Raw genomic sequence first — 27,594 nt, 5'->3', positions numbered from 1 at the left:
TTGTAGGCATGTTAATATCTTCAACCTTTAGTTTTTCTATGAGTCTACCAGACAAATGCCAAGACCAAGGATGACCTTAGTAAAGGTAAAGGGACCCCTGACCATTAGGTCCAGTCGTGACCGACTCTGGGGTTGCGGCGCTCATCTCGCTTTATTGGCTGAGGGAGCCGGCGTACAGATTCCGGGTCTTGTGGCCAGCATGACTAAGACGCTTCTGGCGAACCAGAGCAGTGCACGGAAATGCCGTTTACCTTCCCGCTGGAGCGGTACCTATTAATCTACTTGCACTTTGACGTGCTTTCGAACTGCTAGGTTGGCAGGAGCAGGGACCGAGCAACAGGAGCTCACCCCGTCGCGGGGATTCGAACTGCCAAGCTTCTGATCAGCAAGTCCTAGGCTCAGTGGTTTAACCCACAGCGCCACCCGCGTCCCAGGATGACCTTACTATGACTTTTATTGGAAACTAGGAATTCTTAGGCATCAGTAAAATTAAAAATAAGACTTTTAGGGATTTTTCTTTTCTTTTCATTTCACTTACTCCATTAACCATCAGGAGGAGAAGTCCATTATCTGTTGGTGTCCGAACTTCCACATCAAAGCGCGTCACCAAGCCAAACCTCCCTCTTCTCTCAATATTCCTCACCAAAGCATAGCCAGAGCCATCAAAGAAATAGTTTACCGCCCGGCTCTGTGTAAAGGCCAGCTTATTCCTAGGATGGACAGGAAAAGAGGCAAAGAAAAATCAGAAGCCTGAAGGCCTACATTCTCCAGAAAGATCATTATGGAAGTAATATTGAAAGGGGAACTCCGGAAATGAGGCCTGAACAAAATATAGTCAATGCCAAGGTATTATTATTCAGTAAAATTGTTTACTTAAAGTGCTACCTTATGTAAAATTTACTGGGAGTGTTTGCATTATTTTTGCTTGCACGTTTTGTTGTACTAATCTGCAAACGTGTGAAGTGGGCAAGGGAGTTAAGAAATCAGTATGATCAACTGAGGGGGCTGTATATGATTTTTATTTTTATTTTTTATTTTTGTAAACTAAGGCTAATGTAGTACAGGTATCATCTAAGGAAAGGCTATAGCTCAGTGGTAGAGCATCCGGTTTGCATGCAGACGGTCCCAAGTTCTATCCTAGCACCTCCAGGTAGGGGTGGGAATGTTCCCTGCCTGAACCCTGGAGATCCTCTGCTAGTCTGTTATTGAGCAAGATGGACCAATGGTTTGACTCAGTATAAGGTGGGTGCCCATATTTCTATTTATATAGACCGGGGTCTCAGAAGTGCTGGACAGGAAGTGATGTCGACTGAACTAATGGCTGATGAGAGGTATACATTAATGCCTGCTAACTTGCAATGCGTAATCAAGCCAAGTAGATACACGTGTGACCAGGCCATTAGGCTAAATGCAATATAGCTAAATCCATTCCATCATGAGAAGTACAGTGAATACAGTGCACCCTACCTGGCACAGGGTACTGATTTAGTGACCTTATAGATATTTTTGAAATTGTACAAACTGATGACATCATCATTCAGAGTTGCAAGCTCCAAACAGCCCGTGAATCCAGGCAGAGCCAAGGTTGCAGGGAGCTGTGGAGAGAAGGAAGCAAAACAGATTATGTTCAAGTCAATGCCAAATGAGATAGTGAGCCAATCTGCATCTGTAAAAAGGCTTTTTGTAGGGCAGACTTAGGTGACAACATAAAAATCTTATTTGTTTAATACATTATAAACCAGCTGTCTACAAAGTTATTTCCAAGATAAAGGTGCCAACTTAATAATTATCCCATCCTGTTTTGCTTACCTTAAAATCTGGAGGCACTCCACCAACATAGAAAACTGTATTTTTAGGTTCCAGATTCAACAGCGCATCATCACCAGGGACTTCTCCTTTTTTGATAAACTTTTCCTCAGCTGTGCTGCTAAGACTTGGTACAGTTAGAAACACTTTGCCATGCTTCCCAATCCTATTGAAGAACAGTAGGGTGAGAAATTGGACCCAAGGTCATATTAGCTAGCTGAATTACAAAAGACTTGTTAAACAATAAAAAACAAAAAGTAAAGTTTATGTTGGTAATTTTGAAATCAGCAGCAAAAGCAACAGTTGCCTGAAATTCTAGACTTCGAAAGGAAGAGCTAAACTACAGATTCTAGATCATGTTCTTGTTCAATTGGAAATATTCATGTTCTTGTTCATGTTCTTGTTCTTTGGAAATGAAGAGCTGTAGTTTTATAGGTAGAAAAATCATTTAAGAATATTCAGAAGTGGTCTTCCTCTCAGATATTATGAGTAAGCCTAACACCTGAAAACCCAATTCAACCTCCAAGCTGCTTATGAGAAAAAGAAAGAAAGAAGCAATCTGCAGCGAGATTAGTTGTTTTAACTACAGTGGAGAGGATTCGTTCCAGAGGCCCGTCTGTAAAGTGAAAAGCCTGCAACTTAAAGCACTGCATCTGCGTGGTGTGATTTGGCGCTTCTGCGCATGCGGCGAAACCCGGAAGTAACCCATTTTGGTACTTCTGGGTTGCCGCGGGACACAGAGGAACACAAGCAATCTCTCAGTGACGCAAGGTGGTTAGCACCCTCACCTTTGATGTACATATAGTCAAGGGGTGTAATCTTGGGACAGTGGGTTGTGGATGTAGCAAACTATGTTAACAAAAGTGAGTTAAAGTCTGAATCTGGTTTATGCAAACAAGACTTCCATCTCTTTGGAACAGATATTAAGATCAGGCTAGGCTAGGACTGGTAATGGTGATGCATTGAAAAGTATTGGATGAATGAATGAATTAAAGGGAAGGTGCTTATACAAGCCACAAGCAAATCAGGATGAATGTCCCCCCCCCCACTTTTTAGCATATGTGGTGATCAGAAAAAGGAATGGAAACATTTACAAACTTACATTCTTTCTCCTCCCCTGGGGACCAGTGGCGTAGCGTGGGGGGTGCAGGGGGGGGCCCGGCCGCACCGGGCGCAACATCTGGGGGTTAGGGGGTGCAAATCCACGGGTTAGGGGGCACAAATTACTTGCCTTGCCCCGGGTGCTGACAACCCACGCTACGCCACTGCTGGGGACTGTTGTACTGAAGCAGTAAGTGCTGATGATAATTAAGGGGCGATTGCCATCTTATCAGTTTGTTCAAAAGGTACAATTAACACCTTTAAGCATTACTCCACAATGTAAGTTTTTTTAAAACAATGTTTCCCATTTCATCTCCATTCTATTCAACCCATCCAACCACATTAAACATGTAGCAGATCAAGATCATATTACCTCTCTATTTTAACAAGGCTGAAGTAGGCAGGCCAGGAGCTGACTGGCTTGGAGTCTAGCGGTATCTCCACATCACCGCTACCCAAATTATAAATGTATACTAAGTTGTCATTCTTAATTGCAAGACCCAGGTAATTTTTTGTCTAGAGAAGGAATGAAAAATAGACAGTCACAATGGTTTCAAGATATGCTACAGACAACACATTTGGTTCAGCATAGTATTCAGAGCTGTCTATTATGAATTTGTAATGCAGCCTTTAGGACATCTTTTGCTACTGAATGTGACTACAAGATTTCTGGGGGCACAAGGGAGGCCATTATTGTTTGCTAGCAAAACCACAAACTCTTACAGTCAATAGGCAAATAAGCACTCTTTATCTTTGAACTGGAGCACTTGATGTATATACTGCAAGCAATCTACTGCTCATTGAATGTGAACCTTAAAAGCTAAAGCGGAGTCATTTCCTCAATATATTCAATGTCTGTGGAGAGTTGATTGGAAATGTGGAAGCTCAGTATCACACCATAGTAGATGATGTAATTTGCTATTTGAAGAGACTGAAGAGCACAATGAAGAATATGGAAAGAGAATCTGTTCACAGGATGTTTGAAAAATCACTAATTTTGTTCATGCTGCTATGAAAATCTCATTAAAAAATAGAACCATACTTATGAAAAATCCTAAATCACACCATTCATAAAACAGTGCATTTTCTATGAGAACAATTAAATGATGCTTACATTTTTATTTCCTAGATACAGAATAAACTGATCCTGAGTTGTTGTCCGCTCTGCATTGTCCTTATGAAGCATCATGTATAAACTCAAAGATGTGAAAGCCTTTAAGTCTTCCATGTTTGTTTGGGGATTGACTTCAACAGCAGATTGACCGTCAAATGACATTGAGACTTGAACCTAGAAGATAAAATGTGTCAGATTTTATGCTTAGTTTAGAGACATCGATTATGGACAGTTTGCAAAAATCACAGGCAACAGTTACACCTTATAACAGCATGATACATAGTTAATGAACTGCATCTGGTTTGGTGGCTCACGTGTTTTGAGGGTGTGGGGAGAGATTAATAACTAAAATAAACTAGAAAATGTAAGTCAGTCATTAATTCATTTTACTCCACTATTCCACAGTCAGAGGTGTAAAAAAGTATTTGAGAAGATTAATAAACTATGGGATGGATCCAGACATGGTTTTCCATGAATGAAAGGTCTTCTGTTTGTAGATAGGACTGCAATCCAGTAGACCGCCTGCATATGGAAGGGGGTGGGGGAGAGAAAGCAATTTTCACTGATCCCCTGTTCTTCCTGTAGCCCCCAGCACCACCTCCCATTTGTTCTGGAGGGTCCCTCAACCCTCTGGATTAGCTTTCCTGGGGGGTGCAGAAGGAAGAAAGAGAAATCAAGGGAAACTCTCTCCTTCCTCCAGTGAGGGTATTTGTTAGCAAAACTTTGTTCATGAGAAGTCTGGATATCCAGCCCTGTGAAATTTTCTAAAATGAAAAAATATATAGCCAATGCCATTTATATCATTAAAAGCAATTACAGTAGTATTTTGCTTTGAATATAAGAGGGCTGCATTTCGGTTTCACACTCATGTACTTCAGGTGTAAAATATATGCAGTGGAGCTGCATTAGTGTAAGACTGTAATGAATGTGAGGACACCCACCCCAAAGTAGTCATTTATTCATCAGTATTCATTTTAATGTTTACCATGCAGCATTTTTTTGTGTCTTGTTAGCTGCACATATAAAGCCTTAATTTATATGTGGGAAATAAATCCTTAAACAAATAAAAGTGGATGGAAAACACTGTGATGGGTTTCAATCTGCAGATTTAAATGTCTTTTTGAAAACATTTTTTTCTAACATTGCCACTCTGATAAAGGTGTAACAGAAGAGCTTTAGATCCATTCGGCAAACTCATACTCAAAGTACACCCATTGAAATTAATAGTTAGCCATGTTCATTAATTCTAGTGTGTCAAATATGACCCTACAACTTTGAGTCAAATATGACCCTACACCTACACACACAAACAAAATAATTTGTCATGAAGCTGGAACACAAGAAAGGCCCCACTAAACCAGATCAAAGGTCTATGTGGTTCAGCATCCTGGTTTACCAAAGTGGTCAGCCAAATGCCTTGGGAAACCAATAAGAATCACATGAGGGCAATAGTCTCCTGCTGCTGCCCTCCACCTCTGGGCATCCTGGAGGTTTCCTAGAGTTCAGGAATTCTGTGGCAGTAAACATTAGCATAGTACCAACACTATTCTACCATTCAGGAGGGATGCGGGTGCCGCTGTGGTCTAAACCACTGAGTCTCTTGGGCTTGCTGATCAGAAGGTTGGGGGTTTGAATTCCTGTGATGGGTGAGCTCCCATTGCTCTGTCCCAGCTCCTTCCAACATAGCAGTTTGAAAGCATGCCAGTGCAAGTAGATAAATAGGTACCAATGTGGCGGGAAAGTAAACAGCATTTCTGTGCACTCTGGCTTCCCCCACGGTGTTCTGTTGCACCAGAAGTGGTTTAGTCATGCTGGCCACATGACCCAGAAAGCTGTCTGTGGACAAATGCTGGCTCCCTTGGCCTGAAAGCGAGATGAGCGCCACACCCCATAATCGCCTTTGATTGGACTTAACCGTCCAGGGGTCTTTTACCTTTACCTTTTACCTACCATTCCAACTCTTAACAGTTGATATATTGCCAAGGGTCATCCAGTTCAGATGATATAACTGAACACCAAGTTTAAATTTAGGAGATGTTTGTAATAAATAGCTTAATATATTATTTGAACAAGTAAAGTTTCCAGCAGCCTCTTTACCTTGTTGGCTACACTCCTTGTCTGTGCAATGAGCTCCCTGACCCTTTGAATGCTGGCAGAGACATTGTTTGCGGGCCACTTCTGTTCCACTGTCCGCAGCTTATCTAGCAGCTGGGGGACAACTTCTGTGAGACTCTTCACTGTCATGGAAAAGGAAAGAAGAGGGTGGGGGAGAAAGTAATAATTCCATTCTGTGAAAAATTCTGTGTACATTTTTCTAAGCTTCAACTCATAAACACAAGAAAATCTTACTTGTAGCAAGGAGTGAAGAAGAAGCACTGCTATATCTATACAGTGGTACCTCTGGTTACAAACTTAATTTGTTCCGGAGGTCCATTCTTAACCTGAAACCATTCTTAACCTGAGGTACCACTTTAGCTAATGGGGCCTCCTGCTGCCACCGCCACGCAATTTCTGTTCTCATCCTGAGGTAAAGTTCTTAATCCGAGGTACTACTTCTGGGTTAGTGGAGTCTGTAACCCGAAGTGTTTGTAACCTGAGGTGTTTGTAACCTGAGGTATCTATCATCTATCTATCTATCTATCTATCTATCTATCTATCTATCTATCATCTATCTATCTATCATCTTCTATTGTCTATGAATAATATTATATAGCAGTGGCTCTATACTCTGTTACAAGCAAGATTTGACCACTATAACAATTTATACATTATTTTTGTAGCTGCCATTTTATCCCTAAGGAGCATGAAAATGGTTCATGCTGTCAGACTGTAACAATATTTAAAGTAATTCTAAAATCCAATAAAACTACAGCAATTTGGATCCAAAATGAAAATATGCCACAGTACCATAGAAATGACTAGATAAAAATGATGTACTTGTATTTCTGTGAGAAATGCATGAAGGGGCAAAGTGAGATATAAATGTAAGAAAAGAACTAAACATGTTTTCTAAAGGACATTTTTGCTGTAGTGCTTCTTCTGCTAGTGCTATAATAAACTGCCCATGTTTTGACACATAGTGTGGCTCAGAAAAGTTGGTGGAAATGGAGCCACTTCCAATCTCCTTTCACACATGCACTGAAGATGCTGATCTGGATAATCTATGCTAAATTTTCTTGATCTGAGTCAACATTCACCCTTGGCTGAGCCTTCAAGCCAGAGGTCTCAGGGCGGTTCACAACAAGACCACAACATATAAAATCAAACCAAAAGCAGTAACCCAATATTCCCCGCCCCTCGCCACATTCTAAAAGGGTGTTGGATGTCAATAAGATCAACCAAAGACCTGGTTAAAAAGGAACATTTTTGCCTGGTGCCTAAAGGTGTATAATGAAGGTGCCAGGCGAACTTCTGTGGGGAGAGCATTCCACAGATGGGGAATCACTGTAGAGAAGGCCTGTTCTCATGTTGCCAACCTCTGGACTTCTCTTCTCTTTTCTCTTCGCCACCCCCCCAAAAAAAAACACCTGGTGGGGTTGGGAGGGTACATTCCCCCGACATCCCACCAATTTTGGTACCCATTTTGCATCCTAGTGTTTCCCATCACAGTACCTGTATCCCTTGTTGTGACTGTGGCACGTTCATAGGCTGCTCTTTCAGGCTTAAAGTTCTTCAGGTCTTGGGACCATTTGCTCACATTCTCAGCCATTGGATTAGTAGTCTGCGTTACTGCTGCAGCAGTATCTAGAGCTTGATCTGTAATGACTTTCAACTGGTTCAGACGTTGTCTTGCATTATCTGTTAAAAGACCAAAAGCAAAAAAATGACTCTTAATAGCCAGTAGATAGGATAGATACACTGTAATGATGGGGGGCGGGGGAAATGATTCTCTGTAGTAAGAAATCACTAAAAATGTGAACCTGAGGACTGGGGTGGAGAAACCAAGAACAGAACAAGATATGGTAGAGAAGAAGAAGAAGAAGAGTTTGGATTTGATACCCCGCCTTTCACTCCCTTTAAGGAGTCTCAAAGCGGCTAACATTCTCCTTTCCCTTCCTCCCCCACAACAAACACTCTGTGAGGTGAGTGAGGCTGAGAGAGGGATGCAGTAGCGAGGAGAGAAATGGCAAAAAATGGCTGCCTCAATTCACCCAAGGGAAAATATTTTAGTGGTGTTTGATGTCCTGATTTGCATGCAAGAGGTCCCCTGTGCTACTCCAGGAAGGGCTGGGAGTGACCCCCTGCCTGAAATCCTACAAAGCTGCTGTCAGCCAATACTGACAACGTTCAAGTTCAGTTCAAGGCAACATCCTATTTTTCTATACTTTCTATTATGGCAAAGCTACCATAGGATACAGCTCTGTTTCCCCTTGCAGACCCTCACACACACTGAAGACAGAGGTGTGAGTCAGGATGGACAGAGATGTTTTGCTACATTATATGTGATTTTCAGTTTGTTCTAAATAACTTATGCCAACTATTTGCTATGTAGGCATTCAGAGGTATTTCTGCATGGGCACCAAAATGTATTTTAGTATCTAAGTAACTTGGCAGCCTTGCACCATGCTTAACCCTTTTAACATTGCAGAGATTGCCAAAACTAATTGTAAATAGAATTAACAATTACCTTTATGGAGGAGATCCAACAAACACAACAAATCTGAAGGAAATTTTGTGATTCAACTATTAAAAAGAATCAGCAAAAGTAGGATTTGATTTGAATCCTTCCTGACATAATCGCTAAGGGGATTTCTAGTATAAATTTCTTCTTCAATCAGTTTCACAAGATTAAATTTTTCAGTATTTATCTCCTGACCTTGTTCTGACATCTGTATTTTTGAAATGACTTTCAGCAAATAGCTTTTCCAATTATTCTTTCTGGCAACAGTTCCATTAACACGGCGACCTGCGTCAGCAACAGCTAAATAATCTGTAAAGGAGAAATAAAATGTAAGGAACAGTTTTACCACTATGGAGGACTCAAGACCCAGTTCACACATGTGCTAAATCATGTTATCAGGATAAACCGCAATAAGCCTCATGTGGTTTCCTTCCTCCCCTCTTCCAGTGCAGCTTTGACAATGAGATCAAACACTTCTGCTTTCATTTTAGATTAACCACAGTTTTAGTGCTATATCCAATCCCTGTGGTAATTTTAACTATGGTTAGTGAAAACAAGTGAGGTTCATAACCCATGGTTTGAAGTCAGCTTTTCCAATTAACCACAGTTCATAACTAACCACAGTTTGCCTAAATTTGGATGTCACCACAAGCTGTGGTTAGTCTTAAAAGGCAGCAAAGTTTCTAAACTCTTTTTTGTGGCAATTCCAGAATAGGATGTGGAAGCATACAAGCTGAATGCTCACTGTGGCTTATCATTGTAAACAGTCTACATCTAGTCTTAGTATTAATTTTATCAAAAAGGCACTCCACCGTAAGTATAACTGGCGCTAATCACTACAATATTTAATTAGGAAATATTTAATGACACACATTTAGGTAGTCTCGCTTTCTCAATAGTCTCCTTGTCAATGCCCAGCAACAATTCCTGATGGAATACTGAATTGTCTTCAGGGACCTCTTAAAAAGAATTTGGCAGATGGTATTCTCTTGAGCTAGGTGACAGTACATTTACATTAGAAAAATAATGCACTACAAATGTGAAAAGCATTTGCTTCTGACAGATTAAAAGCAGTAATTTCCATAGTTTTAAGTTTCAGAAAAAGAAGTACTAGCATCCTGTAAATCTTCTATATGGCCTGGTAATTGTACAGACATTTGTTGAAGTGCAGGTCCCAGAGAACAAGAGATACAAAATGGATAAAGCAATGAGTGTTTATTAGACCAGCTTCTGTTCTACTGAAAATAGACAAGCTTTTGAATTACAGAATTCTCAGTGGGATATAATGATTAATTCTCTCCTGTCAACATTTTTCATTCTTCATGATGCTCCCTTTCCATATGCAGAGCTATTATAGTTCCAGAGAAATGTCCAAATCAAGAGACAGGATTATATTTACTAGTATGTGCCGTCTGTTCCTGATCACTGGCTTGATTGAGAACTTTTTTGCTTTCTTCTTTATGGTAAGTGATCTGGGTGCCAATTCCAACAACAGCCTACAAATTCATTTTAGAAAGAGAGTCAGAATAAAACCTCATTTATTTCTTTTCATGCTCAGGATTTCTATGCCACCTTTTCAGAGCAACCCTTCCCCCAAAGGCAGCTTATGTCAAAACTATGACTCAACCCAAACATTTAAATATGACACTAAAAAAGGAGCAGTTAAAATAAAAATAATTTGAAATAAAAAGGGGTTTCATTTCAGTAGAGAGATATTACGTGTATCTCCCTAGGGAGAGAATTCCATAGGCATAGAGCCATAACCAAAAAGCCTCCTCCCCTCATTTTCTCTCTCTCTCTCTCTCGTAATTTCTGCAACAGATAGTGGAAGGTTATGAAGCACAAATTGCTATTAAGCCCATAACCATGGTGGAATCTACACAAATATAAAAAACGTTATGAAAATGCCTTTAAAAAGTTTTGAAAAACACATTGAATTTAGCATAGCTCACTGTGGCCATCTAGTGTCACTTTTGTATATTGCACTTTACGACACATTAATTTTTTTTATTTGTGGTTGTATAGCTGAGTCCCATGCCTAATAGCAGTTTATGGTAAGTGATCTGAATTCGGAGGAGGTGGGTAAGACTCATGCTGCCCCTTCCCCTTTGACACAGCCTTACCCAAATCAGGTGGCTCATACAGCTGATTTTACTAAAGAAAATTTACATTGGGTGTTTGAATGTGACATTTGGTTTGGCCCTTTACTTTTAAAGGGGCTGGATGGGAAATTGGCAAAAAGTCTCTAACTCCACTTTGCCCAGCAAAGCCATCCTGCAACCCAGGTTCCATTCATGGGTGCTCTGAATCTAGCCTGTTGTAACTTTTGCAAGTATACAGAAATTATGGAATTGTTGCAGTAAAAATTAGGAAATGGCTCCAAAATGAATTTTACCAGAGACTGAGACTGAAATGTATTTCTTCTCATTTGGTGAACTGGGCAATAGTTATGGAAAATAACATTCACATGATTTCTGGTGTGTTTTGTATGCAGCCTAATAATTAGACATTACATGTTAAAAATTCTATAAAAGAGTTTTCAGCAGGCGCTGGAAATTTTGCTTCATCCCAATGATACAAGGGTCATGGAGCATAGATCAGGGTTTATAACACTGCTACTTACATCACTGACCCGCTCTGTGGTGTTTAATGCCAAGGTAGAGATTTGTTCGGCTTCGTGAATGTAATTAATGATATTTTCATGAACATTGGAAGCATTTAATGCTTTTTGGACTAAGCCGTTTGTATCAACACCATGCAAGGTCCTACAGCAAAGGAGAAAACAATAATAACAATAACAATAATAATCTGAATTACTGACAGGTGAAAACAGGTGAGTATTTGCCAGAGCTGAATCAGGTAATTGAGAGACAGTGATTTTGTGCACTTATTTAGTGCTCAGTAATGGCACATGTACGTGCTAAAAGGTGAGTACAGATCTCACTAGCAGCTCAGCTGTCACCATTGCACAAGTCAGCTGCAGTATCAGTTGCAGAGCTGCTGCTGAATCTGTCCATGAACAGGGATTGGAGATATGCCTAACTTTTTGAAACCCATTATTTGCAATAAAAATACTAAACCTGCCTCCAGACTGTCATGCTTTTGCAGAAGGGATTCATCTGCACACTGGAACTTTACGTCTGCACAGTTAAGGTGGATTAAAGGACTCTTGTTATAGCGCAGTGAACTCACTTTAGAAAAGAATTGGACTTTTTATGGTTTGGAAAGTGAAATGGATATTCACTGAAAACTGTGTGATGACTATTTCTAAACAGCTGCTTTGAAGGAAAGAAAAATACAATGGTGGATTTGATCATCTAGTTGGACCCTATGTTGAGAGCTGGTATACATAGCACAGTGGTGAAAAGACTATAATGCAAAGTACAATTACTGTATTGCTATATTCTACTTTCCTCCCAACCAGCCAATCCTTTTATGAACATTGGACACAATCCAGCCAAAGCAAAGCACTTTTAAGTTCCATTGTGTTCAGTGGGAGAGTAAACCACACATTTAATTCTGTTCCATAAGGCTGAAATGCACTTCACATTGTCCTGGTTCACACATCACAGTCAGGCAAATCATGGCTTAGCGTGAACACACAAGGTTTGGGAGAAGAGACAACAGCTGCTTCTCCCCAGTCATTTTGCTGCTGCACCACACTGAGCTAAGCCAATGATTTGGCTTAGTATGTTGTTAGAACCTGGACTCATGGACAAACCACAAGCTGTAAAACCCAGGACAAGTCCTGGAGACAGCACACCAGGAGCAAAATAACCAAAATGGCAGCAAACTCCTCTCTGGGAGCCTACATACTTGTGGAGTCATATGAAGCCATGGTTTGGCTTAATGTGATGTGCAAACTAGGCTACTGGCTGAATTGTGCTCATCTGTTTGATTTATAGAGCACAGTTAATATGATATATTAATATATATTAACTGATGGCAGTTTACCTGTCTAGCTGATCTGCAAGAACACCAAGCTCTTGTGCATATTCCATGGCCCTTTGCACCAAATCACCATCGAACCTTGAGAGATTGGCCAGTTTGTCCTGTAGCTGTATTTTAGCTCCATCTATTTCTGCATAGAACCCTGATGCATTCTGTTCAAATGAGAGTACAGAGTGGGGAAAAGTAATTCAAGGTTAATATTTCTACAAATTGATACTATTTCCCCAGCAGGTGTGTTGTTAATACTTACCAGGAGGGAAAGAGGTATGGTGGTAGGGAGGTTGGCATGGTACAAATGTACTAGAATGTACATTGGATGGGCTTTGCCAGTACATTTGCACAGCACCAACATCCCCATTGCCCCTCCTCTCCCACCCTTTAAACAACAGCATCCCACTAACTAGGAAGGTAGTGCAGGGACTCTTCTCCACCTGGTGAGCTGCTTCTGGGCATTGCTGTTCACCATGATTAATGCTATTGGGGAAGTTACTCTTAGTCAATATTTGAAGCTGGTTAGCAAACACTGGAAAAGAAAAATTGGGTAGTGTTAACCAGTGCGTTTTTTCTGGGGGGGATGCAGGGGTACGCATACCCCTGAGGGGCAGTATTTCAATATGAGTAGGAAAATGAGAGTACCCCTAAACATTTTTTTAGAAAAAAGCACTGGTGTTGACCATGGGAAATGCTGATGCTGATGCAACACCTTAACTCTGATTAAGGTCAGTGAGGAATGTGTCATTCACAAGGAAGTTACCTGGATTGCCTCGCTCAGTTCCAAGTTGAGTTGCTGAGGTACATCTAAAATATCTCTTGCCTGCAGCAGGGTACTGTTGACACTGTTAATCTGTGCCTCCACTACTTCTTGTTGCTTCTGTGAGAAAATAGATGAATGAATGAATGAATGAATAAGCTCCAAGAAATGTTGGATACATTTATTATATTTTTTTGGGTTAGTTGCTTTGATCTATCCTAAAAATGCACTGCTGAACTTCTGTCATCCAATTAAAATTTGGAAGCTGAGGTTATTAGGAGGTTCTGAATTAAGAAAAATGGAATTTTAAAAGAGAGCAGATAATAGCTAGTTTAATTGACCCCTATTGTGGCAGGTCACTTTTGCACAGTCTGTTTTTAGTCATTCAGTAACGCTGCCAAGAGCGACACACACGACTTTCTGAAACAAGACTTGAAACAGTTAATATGTCTTAGGCAATTTCTGAGAAAAGACTTGAAATATAAAAAAAGCAGATTGAAAAAGCAGTGGATTGGAAAGAAAGGTAGATGGTGTATTTTCCTGAGTTGTTACTGGCCTCATTGTAGTACAGTAGTAGCAATAGCAGTTTTACTTACCCGCCCTTAACCAGAAAGTCCCAGGGCAGGTTACATCATGTGAAAACACAATAAACACAATAAAAAAATGATACCTTACAACACCTTACAGGAAGGACACCAAAATCTGTTCTTCAATTTTCAAAGACCAGGGCAAAGAATGCACATTTATAGCCAGGGCTTTGTAAATTTCATATCAAGAGAAACCCATTTTGTATATGATCTTTTCTGCAGCCAAACATGGCAGCAACAAAACGCATAGGGCAGCATCCAGCTAAACAGTTCCACCAGTGCAAGGACCTCTAGCTGTACTTCCCCTCCCTCCCCTCTGTCCACATGCCCCCTGCGTGACCCTTAAATCTGCTCTGTGGTTTACTCCAACCTCTGGAGCAGATTTTGGAATCATGCTGGGAAAGGAAGCAGTTCCTGAAATCACCATCCTCTCTTTCCACTGTCCTAATCAGGGCAGCAGGAGGGGAATGTTCTTCACAGATTCACAGCGCAATATACTGCATGGTACCTCCTGCCTTCGGAACGTGGCGGTGCTTTCTTTATTTCTAGCTTCTGCTTTCTTAATGTCATCAACAGCCTGGTTCAGGGCCTTCTGCAAATCTGCAAGCTTGGTGTTGTAGTCCCCAAGCTGGTCCAAAACAACAGGAATCAGAGATCTGGTTTCATTGTATGTCTGTCTCCACTTTTCTACTTCTTTTAGCACTAAGAGAAGATAAAGCTGGTTAACCATTGTGAATGGCCCTACTCTTGGTTTCTGCAGCAAGTTTAGCCACACATGGTTAGGGGTGAACTGTTGCCAATTTCTTTCATTTTCTCATTTCAGTTCAGTTCTTCACATTTCCATAGCTGTTTGTAATTACTATTTTTTTAACTGTAAAAATTCGTTAGCATTCCAGGGCAAATTTATCCTAATAAACTATGTTCGGGGTTGGTGGTCGTACGATAGCACACAGAGTGTAACAAGGATTGAGAGATTGTGGGGGGGGGGAGGCGGGCTCGTTTTATCTCACTGTAAAATGGTACAGTGACAATAAAGTATTTCTTTTTCTATATATTCTGAATGCAATTTTGCCTAATGTACACATTTTTGCAGAACCCCCCATAGAATGCATTTTTAAATATTATTTTGATGACTATATGCTTTTATATGGACTTTACATTATTGTACACATTATATGGCTGGAGAATTGCATTGCAAAATTCAGAAAAGTGTGACTTTTGAAGCTCCTGTAACCAATCAGAAGCCGCGGAAGCCCCGTCAGACATTCAGGTTCCAAAAGAATGTTTGCAAACCGGAACAATCACTTCCAGGTTTGTGGCGTTTGGGAGCCAAAACGTCCGAGTTCCAGGGCGTTTGGGATCCAAGGTACGGCTGTACTCTTTTATATGAATTGCACATGATTTTGAATTAATTGGTGCCATCATGCCTGACACTCATAAAGATCTGTGAGTATGTATTTCAGTATGCAACTGCACTTTTCCAATGCCACATTACACTATCTTGACAGAAGGAAAACTCACACTCTTGTGCTGCATCAGATTCTTCATATGCAAGTGGTATCTGAATAGTGAATGGCTTGCGATGTTTGATGTCCTTCACCATCTCTTCTGCTGCCTTGAGCTTCTGAATGATATCCTCAGGCCTCAGGTCATGTTCAATGCCATAGTATTCCACCTTGCTACTGACTTCTGTGAACAAACCCCAGGCAGATATAGCAATAATGAATTGTGATTGAACAACTAACTACACAAGCCCCCTTGAATCATGGGTTTCTGACAAGACCCTGAATGTTTCATATCTTTATTGATATGTTTATAGTCCCTTCTCCCTGAGGTCCTTCAGGGTACCCAACTCTTGTGCCCATGTGGTTCTCTTTCTCTGCATTGTAGAAACAGCCTTGTGGACAGTTGCAAAAATCATTTGTTGGTAACAACTTGTTTTCTAGAATTGCAAACCTGCATTTATAAGAACACTGGATTATGCAGAATTTGTAGTTAGTAGCAAACATCTAACGATACACCAGTGGCATGAAACCTGTGCCTATTTTGTACAAAGTTGCAATGATTTCAGGGGGCTACATTTATGCTATCTCTCTTGATCAATAAGCTAATATGAATAAATAGCAGTTTTGTAAGTCCCAGGGCAGCAGGAAGATTTAATAATTCAACATCTATTGTATTTGGTTACAAATGGAAAACAGCTCTAAATTCTTTTTTGCAGGTCGTTTCTTTTTCAGGCCAAATGACTGTGCTATTCTTTCAGAAACTCAGAGCTAGTTCTCCTGTTTGTATTCTGATAAAGTAATAATAAATGTTGGGGGGGGGGGGACGACGACCAACAACTGGTATTTTGATGGCTAGGTAGACATAATGATCTCAAAGATCTCAGTCAAAATACTTAAGTTTGCTAAGAGTTGTCTAGACAGGATTTGGGCATTTCCCCCCATGTTTGAAAGTAACAAACCACAACATTCTGGTGGACTGCTGATTGGCATCAGAATAGGGAGCCTTTTTCACTTCCTGCTACACCCTCACTGTAGCCACATTATCATTGCTCTTACACAGGAAATTGAATGTATTGTTTCAATACACACAGGAAACTTCACTCGACACTCATCCGCATAGCTGGTAGGAGCAACTGTGAGACCAATGTGTAGCTTGCACAGCTATTTTCCTTCTCTCAGCACAAAAATGTATTGGGGAGGTACAAGAAAGCCTGATTACTTCTCCCACACTTGTATTGCTCCTGTGATGACTGTTGTCCATTGGCAGTCTCGCCATTTTGTTCTCGCCAATTAGATGAACCAAGACAAAACACAGATTTACCTTGGATATTATCTATCATATTTCCAAGTGCCTCCACAAGAACAGCAGCACGGTCAATGCTCTTCATGGTTTCCTTCTGTATCAATTGGCCTTTGCTGGATTCTTGATTTCCCTAGGAATAAACCATGCAATTGCAATATTAGATTTTCTTTTCAATCTCCAGGCATGTGCAGGTCTGACCAGTGTAAGCAAAATCTGTCTGATGAGTACAGGAAGGTCTATTGAGCATATAAATGATATTTGGCAATGTTGGAAGAAAAGAGCTGCATCTCATTAGGTGGTTGGTATTTACAATGCAGGCTTTGGAAACCTGCTCCACATTTCAGTGTCATTTGCTGCACTCAAACCGTCACTTATCTGATCCAACTCTGAAGCCGAAGCTGATCCTTATGCAAACTTCCCTAGGAAAGAAGTTTCATTGAAGATAGTGGGATTTATATCTGAGCAAATTTTCTGCACAAAATATTTGGCAACTACATATGCAACATTATCTTGATGATTTTTTTAAAAAGCAGCTTCTGAAGGAGGCAATTTGGAAAAGGAGGAGATGTATGTGTGTGTGGAAAAGTAGATTAGAAAAATGGTGAACAGGAAAAATTGTTCCCCATTCCCCTTCTCATGTTAATTTTGATTTTCTTTTAAGTCATTAGGCTTTTTAAAAAAACATACACATGTCCGCATGGCATGTAGTGTCTAGTTTTGCCATATAACATGACTCAGAGCCAGTGTGGTGTAGTGGTTAAGAGCGGTAGTCTCGTAATCTGGAGAACCGGGTTCGTGTCTCCGCTCCTCCACCTGCAGCTGCTGGGTGACCTTGGGCCAGTCACACTTCTGTGAAGTCTCTCAGCCTCACTCACCTCACAGAGTGTTTGTTGTGGGGGAGGAAGGGAAAGGAGATTGTTAGCCGCTTTGAGACTCCTTAAAGGGAGTGAAAGGCAGGATATCAAATCCAAACTCTTCTCTTCTCTTCTTCACCTTCTTTTGCAAATCAGTGCTTTGCTTGCTGAAGCACCAGGTGGCGCTTTCAACCAGTTGGGAAAAAATGAGTCTAAGATCACATAGCCACTTCCTCAAATCATGTGAACAAATCTTCTCCCTTGTGTCCTCTCCTGATACTGAAATGTACAGTTAAAACACATTTGTTGGTGTAGGATTGAAGACCTGAATTTCTTCCTGTTAATGCTGTGCTTATGGGAACCTGCTTTTAGAGGGTTTTTATGTTCAGGGCTGCATTCCCTCATAAGTGGTCTGTCAGAGGCCGTATACTGGCAGTCGACATGTTCAGAGTCAGAGGGAGTGGGGCAGCCCCCCTTTCTTGCTCTTTCTGCAATTCCCTTCTCTCTCTCTCTCTGCAATCCCATTTCCCTTTGCTTTTTCCCTCCTTGCCACTCTGATGAAATCAGACTATTTGCTTCATGTAAGGGGCCACAGATTGCCCAGGCTTATTTTAGACCTTGGAATTTCCAGCCATACTCTACTTAGAAGAGCTTTTTTTAAATTTAAAAAATCCATTCTTTTGATAGAATTATCAAAATGGGTATCATGTTTCTGGACCTGTTCCAAAAAAGAAATTTACAGGAACAGTATAGCTGGGGAAATAAATAAATCTATATTACACCAAACAACAGCACTATACACTAACGTATTTGCTATAATGAGAAATACAGAATACAGGAAAGAAAAGCTTCTTTTCCAGTGTGTTAGGCACATCCAGTACAGCAAAATAATAATAAAGGTATGTGTGTGTGTGATCACATGTAACATGTATTGTTTTTATTTCAACAGCTACCCCATAGTCTAGGGATGGGGAGCTTCCAGACTATAGGCCAAAAGTAACCCACTAAGGTGTCTCTTTCTAACTGTGCTGCATGCATTTATAACTGAATTTGTGGCATATGTGGTGTGTATGTGAGAATGTGATGTGAGTGAAGGGGCTTAGTGGTGTGTGTGTGTGAACTGTGTGTGTACAGCCTTTGACCAACAGTATGCAGACCTTGAGTGGGTTGGTTCTTCAGCTCCAACACAGAGATTATATGATTGAGAACGTCTGATGTGATATAACAACAGGACTGGGGAACTTGTGACCCTTCATATGTTGCTAGACTACAAATCAAAACATTCCTGATGCTGGCTAATGGGAGTCCAAGACTATCTGGAGGGCAGCAGGTTCTCCAGGTAGGAGCTGTACTGCTGTGCCTTTTGCACCACAAATATAATTCCACTCATACTGACCCTTCGTGATCCACAAAAGATGCCTGATCAGCTCATCCCTACTAGAAAATTATGATCCTTATTTAAGCGCCTGCTACTTGCGCGAGTGGCGCTGTGGGTAAAAGCCTCAGCGCCTAGGACTTGCCGATGGAAAGGTCGGCGGTTCGAATCCCCGCGGCGGGGTGCGCTCCCATCGCTCGGTCCCAGCGCCTGCCAACCTAGCAGTTCGAAAGCACCCTCGGGTGCAAGTAGATAAATAGGGACCGCTTACTAGCGGGAAGGTAAACGGCGTTCCGTGTGCTGCGCTGGCTCGCCAGATGCAGCTTTGTCACGCTGGCCACGTGTCTGCGGACATTGCTGGCTCACGGCCTCTAGAGTGAGATGAGCGCACAACCCTAGAGTCTGTCAAGACTGGCCCGTACGGGCAGGGGTACCTTTACCTTTACTTACTGTGTAAACAATTAACGCTGATAATTGACAAGCTCGGGGAAGACTTTGAAGTATATTTTTGTGCTAATGGAAATGCTGCGAAAACTTCCATGCACAGCACCCATAGCTTGAAATATCCAAAAGAGAAAGAAAAGCAATGGAATGTCATTTATCTTTATTACTGTAATCAGTTTAAATTAGAATTTGAAGTAGGCATGCCATATTTCCATTAGGGGAAAAAAAAAGGAGCACCAAGTGAATAACAGACAAGCAGGATGTATAGGAAGCTGCCTTATGTCAGGTTCACCTTATGCTACTTGCCTCATGCTACTTGTTCACCTAGTTCTGTCCTAGCCTGAGGGGCAGCAAATTTCCAGGGTTCAAACAGGAGTCCATCAAAACTTTTTAACTGATCATGTCAGGGGTTGAAACTGGGACCTTATGCATTTAATGCTGGAGAAGAAAAGCTGTGGCCCTTCAGGTGATCATTGGCTATGCTGGTTGGGGCTGATGGGACTTGGAGTTCAACAACTTCTGGAGAGCCACCAGTTCACCACATCTGATGTAAAGTATATGTTCTGCAACTGAAGCATGGGCCCCTCATAAATGGAGCCCCACATTAAGATATATTTTATGTATGTTTTGGGGACAAACCCATACTATTATGCCAAACTTTTTTCTTCATGTGAACATTTCTCCCCTCCCTCATCGCCTCCCCATGCACACACATTTTAAAAATAATAATAATAAATGTGTTTTGTGTTATGCAAAATTAAATAATTCTTTAGTAATTCATTGAGCTCCTAGGACTCATAAGGGTAGATTTCACCAGTGTGGAAATCATCAAATACTTTTTGATGGCCCGGCAGCAAGGCAATAGGAAATTTCCTACCCATTCCCAAAATGTTCCAGTTTATAATCAGAAATGCTTCATCCCCATTTACACAAGAAAAAGAGACCTCCAGTGGAAATAACTAACTCTGTATCTGCATCTGATGCAACCTATTTGATCATAAATGTGAAAAAACACAATTGTCACAGACTGCATTTTCTGCATCCAGTTGACACATAACCACAACCTGAACAGTTTTCCCATTTACATTCACGTGTAAATACCTGATTACTTGTCTGTTCCTGCTGTTAACCAAGTACTAGGAATATGCTTTTGATGTGCTGATGACATGAAGCTCTCTGGGGATGGGCTGAGGGAGGGTCATTGGATGCTGGGGCAGGGACTCATGTTTTTGAGTTCTGACTACAGTGAGGTTTTATATTGTAGATTTTTTTGTGTCTGAAACTAAAAAAAAATAATGTTTAAAATACCTGATTACTGAGGATCACACTTAATACATCTGATGTAAATGGGTTCCATGAAAGCTTATGCCATAATAAAATTTGTGAGACCTTAAGATGCCACAGGATTCTGCCTTTTTTGCTGTAAGAGATGAATATGGGTGCCCCTGTGGAATTTGTTAACCCTTGTCCCTCAGGTCTATCCAAAGATGTAGCATTAATCCACCTTGCTACCCAATGAAGTTCACAATAACTTCCATAGAATTAACAAGCTTTATAACAGGCCTTTTCATCAAAGGAAATGAAACCACAAAATGGCAAGCAAACCTTTTCATCAAGTGCGTTGATTTCCTTCAGCAGCTCTGTCATTTCAATCGTAGCATTATCAATCTGGCTCTTCCTCAGCAGAGAATGGTTATCCTTTTCTGACAATTCTTCCTAATAAAGCAAAACAAAACACAAGGGTTGGCTGAGTTGTTTTTAACGAAGCCTCTTCATTCAGTACAGGTGAAAGCCAATTCCCTCAATTTTTTTTAATGAACATCATCAAAATAGCACACTGATGAAGTATTTAGTGAATGTCATAGAATCACAGTGCTCGAAGGACCTCATGGGGCAGCTAGGCTGACCTACTGCAGTGAGGCTGGAGTTACTAGCTCTAAATCGTCACTGACAGATGTTTGTTTAGTGCTTTATTAAAAATGTCTATTGAGGACAATTGCATAGATTCCCAGGCAATTTGTCCTATTGTCTGAGGGAGGATTCACATTCCTGGTCTGGACTTGTTTGTTCTTTCCATACCGTACATGCCACTCTGCATACCATCCCAGTGCAAAGTGGCCAGGGGGGCTGACACTTTTTGTTGTTATGGGGTATGGGAGCATGAGTATAGTGTTACTAAAGTTCAATGCGTTGCTACCTTTTGCGTGTGCACTGCTCTTGTCTGCTGCGGGGAGCAGCACACAAACAGAACATAACCCCCAAATTTAAGCAGGAATTTGAACTTGCTATTCTTACCATTGGGTTACAGGATTTTTAAAAAATTGATCACTAAACTGTATAGCTTCTTATACTTTAGGTCCAATGCCCCTTTTTCTGTTCTTAGATGTGAGGGAAAACAACTGTCTTCCTGCTGTGATGGAAAATGGCTCTGGGAAGTACCAAAAGGAATAGGGCATTCAGGAGATAATAAGAACACCTTTCAGCCTTGGTCAAGGCCCACAGATATGCATGGTCTGGCTGTCAATCAAGGGAACACTTGAGTGCTAGAGTGAGAAGGATGTGGCAAGAGCCAACCTCCACACACACCTACCATCTTGCTTATGAACCTCTTTTATATATCTAATGGAGGTAATTCCCCTCTCTCATTTACAGTCCCCCCCCAACTTGTTCTACTTTTTTCCTTATTGGTACTGCAGCAGGTAATGCTTCAAAATACCAGTTGCTGGAAAACACAGGTGGGGAAAGTGCTGTTGTGTTCATGTGCTGCTTGCATGTTTCCCACAGACAACTATTTGGCCACTGCGGCAAAAGCAAGCTGGACGAGATGGGCTGTTGGCCTGAGCCTGTCGGCTCCTATGTTCTTAGTTCCAATTCATTAACTTCTTATCTTCTTTCTCTTTGCGCATAGTACTACAGCAGCCGATGCTGCTCTATGCTCACTGGAAGGACAGATGCTGAAGCTGAGGCTCCAATACTTTGGCCACCTCATGAGAAGAGAAGACTCCCTGGAAAAGACCCTGATGTTGGGAAAGATGGAGGGCACAAGGAGAAGGGGACGACAGAGGACGAGATGGTTGGACAGTGTTCTCGAAGCTACAAGCATGAGTCTGACCAAACTGCAGGAGGCAGTGGAAGACAGGAGTGCCTGGCATGCTCTGGTCCAGGGGGTCATGAAGAGTCAGACACGACTAAACAACAACAACATGCTGCTCTATAGTAACATTTTATCCCACATTTCCCCCAAGATGGCACTCCAACCACTACACCTCACAGACTACACCTCACTACACAATTCACTCATGCACATGACTACCGTCTGAGTTTATAACACTTAATTATTCAAAGACTGAAAGCAGAATGTGAGAACTGACTGCATGGAAAACAGTGGTGATAGGTTTTGGATGGCCTGTTCACATGTGTAAAGTATCATGTTGCAGGCATGGCAGGGCCAGAACGTCTCATTTTGCTGCCTGTGGTGAATGGGAAGCGCTCCCCACTACCTCTGCCGGCAGTGGACAAGCGGCACTGGCATCAGCACTGATTTCCAGTGCCACTTCTCTGCCACTGGCAGAGGTTGCAGGACATGGCACTGCTGCCTCAGGAGCTTCTGCCACCCATGGTTTCCCCTGCCTCATGGGTGGGCTCGGCCTGAGGCACAGAGTGATGAACATGCATCTGAGAACAATACTTAGACCTTAGATGCATTTCAATCAGGCTGCACAGCCCTTACCCATATTTATATCTGTATCCCTGCATACCCTCCAAGATTTCTCTGGTGAAAATAGGGACATCCTATTCCATAATAATAATTTTACTACTGATATCCTGTCCATCTGACTGGGTTTCCCCAGACACTCTGAGCAGCTTCCAACATATATATAAACATAATAAAACATTAAAAAACTTCCCTATACAGGGCTGCCTTCAGATGGCTCAGGGGTGGCACAACTCCATACCCTCCAACATTTTTCTGATGGAAATAGGAACATCCTAAGGAAAAGCAGGACATTTTGGGATCAAATCAGAAACTGGGACACCTGTAAAACCAGACTGTCCCTGGAAAATAGGGACACTTGGAGGGTCTGTCCCTGCACCCCTGTCCCTAGACAGGGCAGCCATAGCTTCAGGGAATGTCAATTTAAAATAGGAACATGCCAGCAAGTGGAAGGATTAACTTCCTTCCTCAGTCTTGATTTGAGGCGTCCCTCTATGGCTGTTTTTAATTGCACCACATCTACTTTGACTCTGACCTTTCTGCAGTATATTAATGCTGAAGGCAAAGCAGAGACACAACCAAATAAGGTATAACTGGTACCTTCAGCACATAAGTAGTGGAGTTGAGGTCATTCAAGTGTCTGTGAACAGCAACCCCAGTGGAGATGCTCTGCAGGGTAGCTTTGCTTTCGTCAATGGACCGAACTGCCAAGCCAATATCATCAGTCAAATCCCAAATGCATTTGTCACAACCTGGCAATGAAATGAAATGAGATATGGGCAGTTGAATGGGGAATACATTCCTGCTGGAATCTTGAAATCCACTGATTTCTCTTGGAAAAAGGAAGTTTCTATTAGCTTTTCCAGTTGTGAAGATAAAATTGAAATTAGAAAAGACAGTTCCAAGAGGATGAGAGAAAAGCTACAAATAAGGATAACCAATTCATTATGTTGTCAAGATCTCCTCACTTGTAATCCCATATAGCAATATTGTTTTGCATTTTGAAAGGCAGTACCCATTGTAATCTGCCACGTTCTCACAACTCTATCCAAATAAATATCAAGATTTAGCATAATATAGAAACTGTCCACTATACCAGGCAAGAAGAGGAAAATGGCTTAACCCCTAAGCAGGTTTTCTACAAAAGAAACAATTTTAGCTATTAAAGAGTGATTTCATAGACACACTTTTTATATTATGTCATGTTATGCAGAATATGTCTGTATGTAATTTTGTGAAAAATGTATTTGCCCCCCCCCCAAATTGCCATAAAAATATGTAGAAAAAGCTGCATCCCCTGCGCCCCCTAGCTAAAGACATATTCAGGACTTAATTTCTAAAAGAAGTGCCAGGTTTAGAGTTGCTCAGAAGCCATACAGACTCTGATGAAGGGCACAATACTATGTCCCCTGTATGGGCTTCCTTGCAGACAAAAGATGTTTTGGGTTTCCTTCTCTGAGGGGTTCAACCTTAGGAGCCTCCTAAGTGCAGACTGAAACTTCAGCAGTCTTTGTTTCACTGATGTTGGCATTCTGACGGAAATAGGATTGCTCTGCCTGAATTACTGTTCTTTACTCCAAAATACATTAGGGGTGGGCATTATTAAAAAGGGAACTGCACACACACAAATGCAAACTCTGCTTCATAACTGCACACATGTGTTCCAAGGCTGAACCCTGGCACTGAAAAAAAGAAAGGTTCTGGGTTAGAGCTCAAATTAAACCCTGTGCCTATTTTTTTATTTGGCCTCAGTGATGCTTAGACAGTCTATTCCCTGCTGTAGCCTAAGCAATAGTATTTTGCTCTGACATCACTGACCTCATAGATATTAAGGTATAGCCTTGTGGATATGACCAAACAGAAGATACCAAACATGGCAAAGGGGTACAGTGGGGTTGTGGCAGCAGCAGCAGCTGCCTCTGATCCATGGAATTCAGTGCAGGGCCTGCTGCATCCAAATCTGTGCCTCCCTCCAGGAGCTTGGTATCCCCTGTCCAACAGGACATGTGGGACCTTCTGTGCAAAGGCTCCAGATAATGTATGAACTGGGTTTCCAAATTACAAATTACTCTGGAATCCCTCACCCCACCAATTATTACATGTTTCGTTCTAAACAGCACTGCCATTAGAAGCAACTGTGTCATCGTATCACTGAATCAAGTCTTTGTTTTTGGAGTTAAGGGCAGACAGTATAACCACAATGGACTGTGTTTTGTATGCTGGGGGGCACTGAGGTTCAAAGTCAGTGCAGTGGCTAACAAGTGAAGGTTATTGCAGATATGCTGCTGCTGCTGCTATTATTATTATTATTAAAATTATGAATAGCTTCATATGAAGCATATGTAGCAAAATAAAAATAAAAATCATTGTGTTTAGAAGGCCTGCTTGATTCTTGACTCCTTTCCTGATATCCTTGATACAAGAGGCTGTATTTGGCCTGTCAGGACTTTTACTGGACAGAGAAGCTTCCTGCCTTTTTCAGAATGACCAGCCCCAAAATAAGTAGCCACATGATTGGAGGGTAGGACTAATGTGTGCCACATGGTAAATAATGGGCTGGGATAAGTATTAAATTCATCTACCACAGGCCCAAGTACTAATTTGCTGTCCTGGCTCTTTCTCCCACACCACTACTGAACATTATTTCAGATATGATTTCATGGCTGCCTCAGTACTGGTCACTAGCATCACTAGCATAATCTTTTTCTTTAGGGTGGAGGACAAGGACAGAGGGAAATAAGCATAATCACATAATCAGACCATAACTCTCAATGTATGTCTTCAAGATACAGATGCTCTGGAAAGGGGGAAGCTGGAGAACGTTGACAGTGCAGCCAATGTTTCATATAATTGCTATTCTTACTGATTATTGGGCAATCTGTGACTGGAGGAGACATTGGAGGTTCTGCTAGGCATTGCCCTGTTCGACGGTCACAAGGTCCTCCTCTGCAATTGCATGCTAGGAAAGGAGAGAGAGAGAGAATTTTATAGTAATTGTTTAAAACTGGAAACCTACAACCAAATGCTTAACTTCTCTTCTTAGCCCCTTCTTGGTTCCCCACCCCTTCTGATCCTTTTCTTGAATTTACATTGTCTTTATCTACCATTCACATGGAGTCCCCTTTTTCAGTATTTTCATAGCTCTACACGGTCTCCTTTCCTGGGAGCTCTTTCCGGTTCTCAGCCTCTCATGCATAGCTACTGCCCCCATGTGATATTTTGATCTCTGCCAAACTGACGTGCTTTCGTTTGCTCATAAAAAACCGAACTGTTAAAAAATTCAAACTGCTATACGCAGCAGCTGAATAATTTCTATTCAAAGTAGCTAAGTAACATTAAATACATTACTTATGAGGAATAAATTTAAAACCAGAATTCCAAAGGTGTTTTGCCGCGTAATAACAATGCCATTTAGCATTTCTTTACCACATTTGAGTGATAAAATGATAAAGCACAGTCTTAATGACCTACAACAGAGAAGGTGGAGGCAGATCTTAAATGGAATGTCTCTGTATGTTTTCTGTTATAATTGCACATATTACTGCTATACATGACTGAAGTAAAATAACGGTTCTTTAAATCTCTCACTGCTTGAATTGTTATTTATTACTGCAGAGATTAAGAACCACAGTACATCACCTACCACTTAGAAATTCTGTGCTCTTCTAAAGTTTGCATTTTCAGAGTACGTTAAAACCTTCTGGCCATTTCATCTTATTATGGCTTCTAAAATTAGCTTTGTTCCCAGGGGTAGTTTGTTTTAAAGACATGTAATGTATACATTGCATGGCTAATGAAACACTGAAAAGCAGACAGAAGCCTTTTATGGTTAGCAATGTGAGCATATTAGTCTGCCTTACTTGCAATGACACAAAAAGTGGGGCAGCTAATGTGGCAAAAAGAGAAAAGAAGCCTCTACCTGAAAGTAGCTCCAAAGCAGTGATTGGTGTATTTCACTGGTTATTAGCTACAACATCAAAATGAAACATCCAAGGCTACAGGTCTCTAAGTATTAGATGTGGGAGTAAATAACATGGGTAGATTTTTCCTCTGTGCCATTCTTTTAAGTTTTCCAAAGGCATTATTAGGGCCAGCCTAGATGTGTCATTAGACCTTGTAAGTCATTAGACCTAAAGGTAAAGGACACCTGACAGCAAAGTCTAGTCTCAGACGACTCTGGGGTTGCACGCTCATCTTTTTCTATAGGCCAAGGGAGCCGGTGTTTGCCCACAGACAGTTTTTCCGGGTCATGTGGCCAGCATGACTAAGCCGCTTCTGGCGCAACGGAACACTGTAACCAGAGCAGTGCACGGCAACACTGTTTACCTTTCCACCGGAGCGGTACCTTGCACTTTTTGGAGTGCTTTCGAACTGCTAGGTTGGCAGGAGCTGGGACCAAGCAAGGGGAACTCACCCTGTTGCGGGGATTCGAACTGCTGACCTTCTGATTGGCAAGCCCAAGAGGCT

At 41.4% G+C, this 27,594-nt stretch overlaps 1 protein-coding gene and 1 long non-coding RNA gene across 2 annotated transcripts in view; one reads left to right on the top strand and one right to left on the bottom strand.

The window, feature by feature from the left end:
- Positions 1–27,594, top strand: part of LOC309529089 — a 176,363-nt gene that overhangs the window by 20,574 nt on the left and 128,195 nt on the right. The gene's annotated exons all lie outside the window — the stretch shown is intronic.
- The window catches only part of LAMA4 (laminin subunit alpha 4), a 77,819-nt gene that overhangs the window by 17,930 nt on the left and 32,295 nt on the right, over positions 1–27,594 (bottom strand). The window contains exons 6-23 of the mRNA XM_082216770.1: positions 25,991–26,086; positions 23,728–23,879; positions 21,018–21,128; positions 16,758–16,869; positions 15,453–15,620; positions 14,440–14,633; positions 13,348–13,464; positions 12,597–12,745; positions 11,266–11,407; positions 10,042–10,138; positions 8,838–8,951; positions 7,634–7,819; positions 6,119–6,258; positions 4,022–4,195; positions 3,281–3,423; positions 1,810–1,972; positions 1,468–1,595; positions 539–710 (exon numbers count right to left, since the gene is read on the bottom strand). Of these exons, the coding sequence (XP_082072896.1) occupies positions 539–710; positions 1,468–1,595; positions 1,810–1,972; positions 3,281–3,423; positions 4,022–4,195; positions 6,119–6,258; positions 7,634–7,819; positions 8,838–8,951; positions 10,042–10,138; positions 11,266–11,407; positions 12,597–12,745; positions 13,348–13,464; positions 14,440–14,633; positions 15,453–15,620; positions 16,758–16,869; positions 21,018–21,128; positions 23,728–23,879; positions 25,991–26,086 (2,558 nt within the window). The remainder of the gene's footprint in view (positions 1–538; positions 711–1,467; positions 1,596–1,809; positions 1,973–3,280; positions 3,424–4,021; positions 4,196–6,118; positions 6,259–7,633; positions 7,820–8,837; positions 8,952–10,041; positions 10,139–11,265; positions 11,408–12,596; positions 12,746–13,347; positions 13,465–14,439; positions 14,634–15,452; positions 15,621–16,757; positions 16,870–21,017; positions 21,129–23,727; positions 23,880–25,990; positions 26,087–27,594) is intronic.

This window comes from Podarcis vaucheri (genome assembly GCF_965113315.1).
Source record: "Podarcis vaucheri genome assembly, chromosome: 3".
In the NCBI taxonomy this organism is placed as follows: Eukaryota; Metazoa; Chordata; class Lepidosauria; order Squamata; family Lacertidae; genus Podarcis; species Podarcis vaucheri.
Note: the sequence above shows the minus strand (reverse complement) of the source record. Positions and strands in the feature narration are given on the sequence as shown.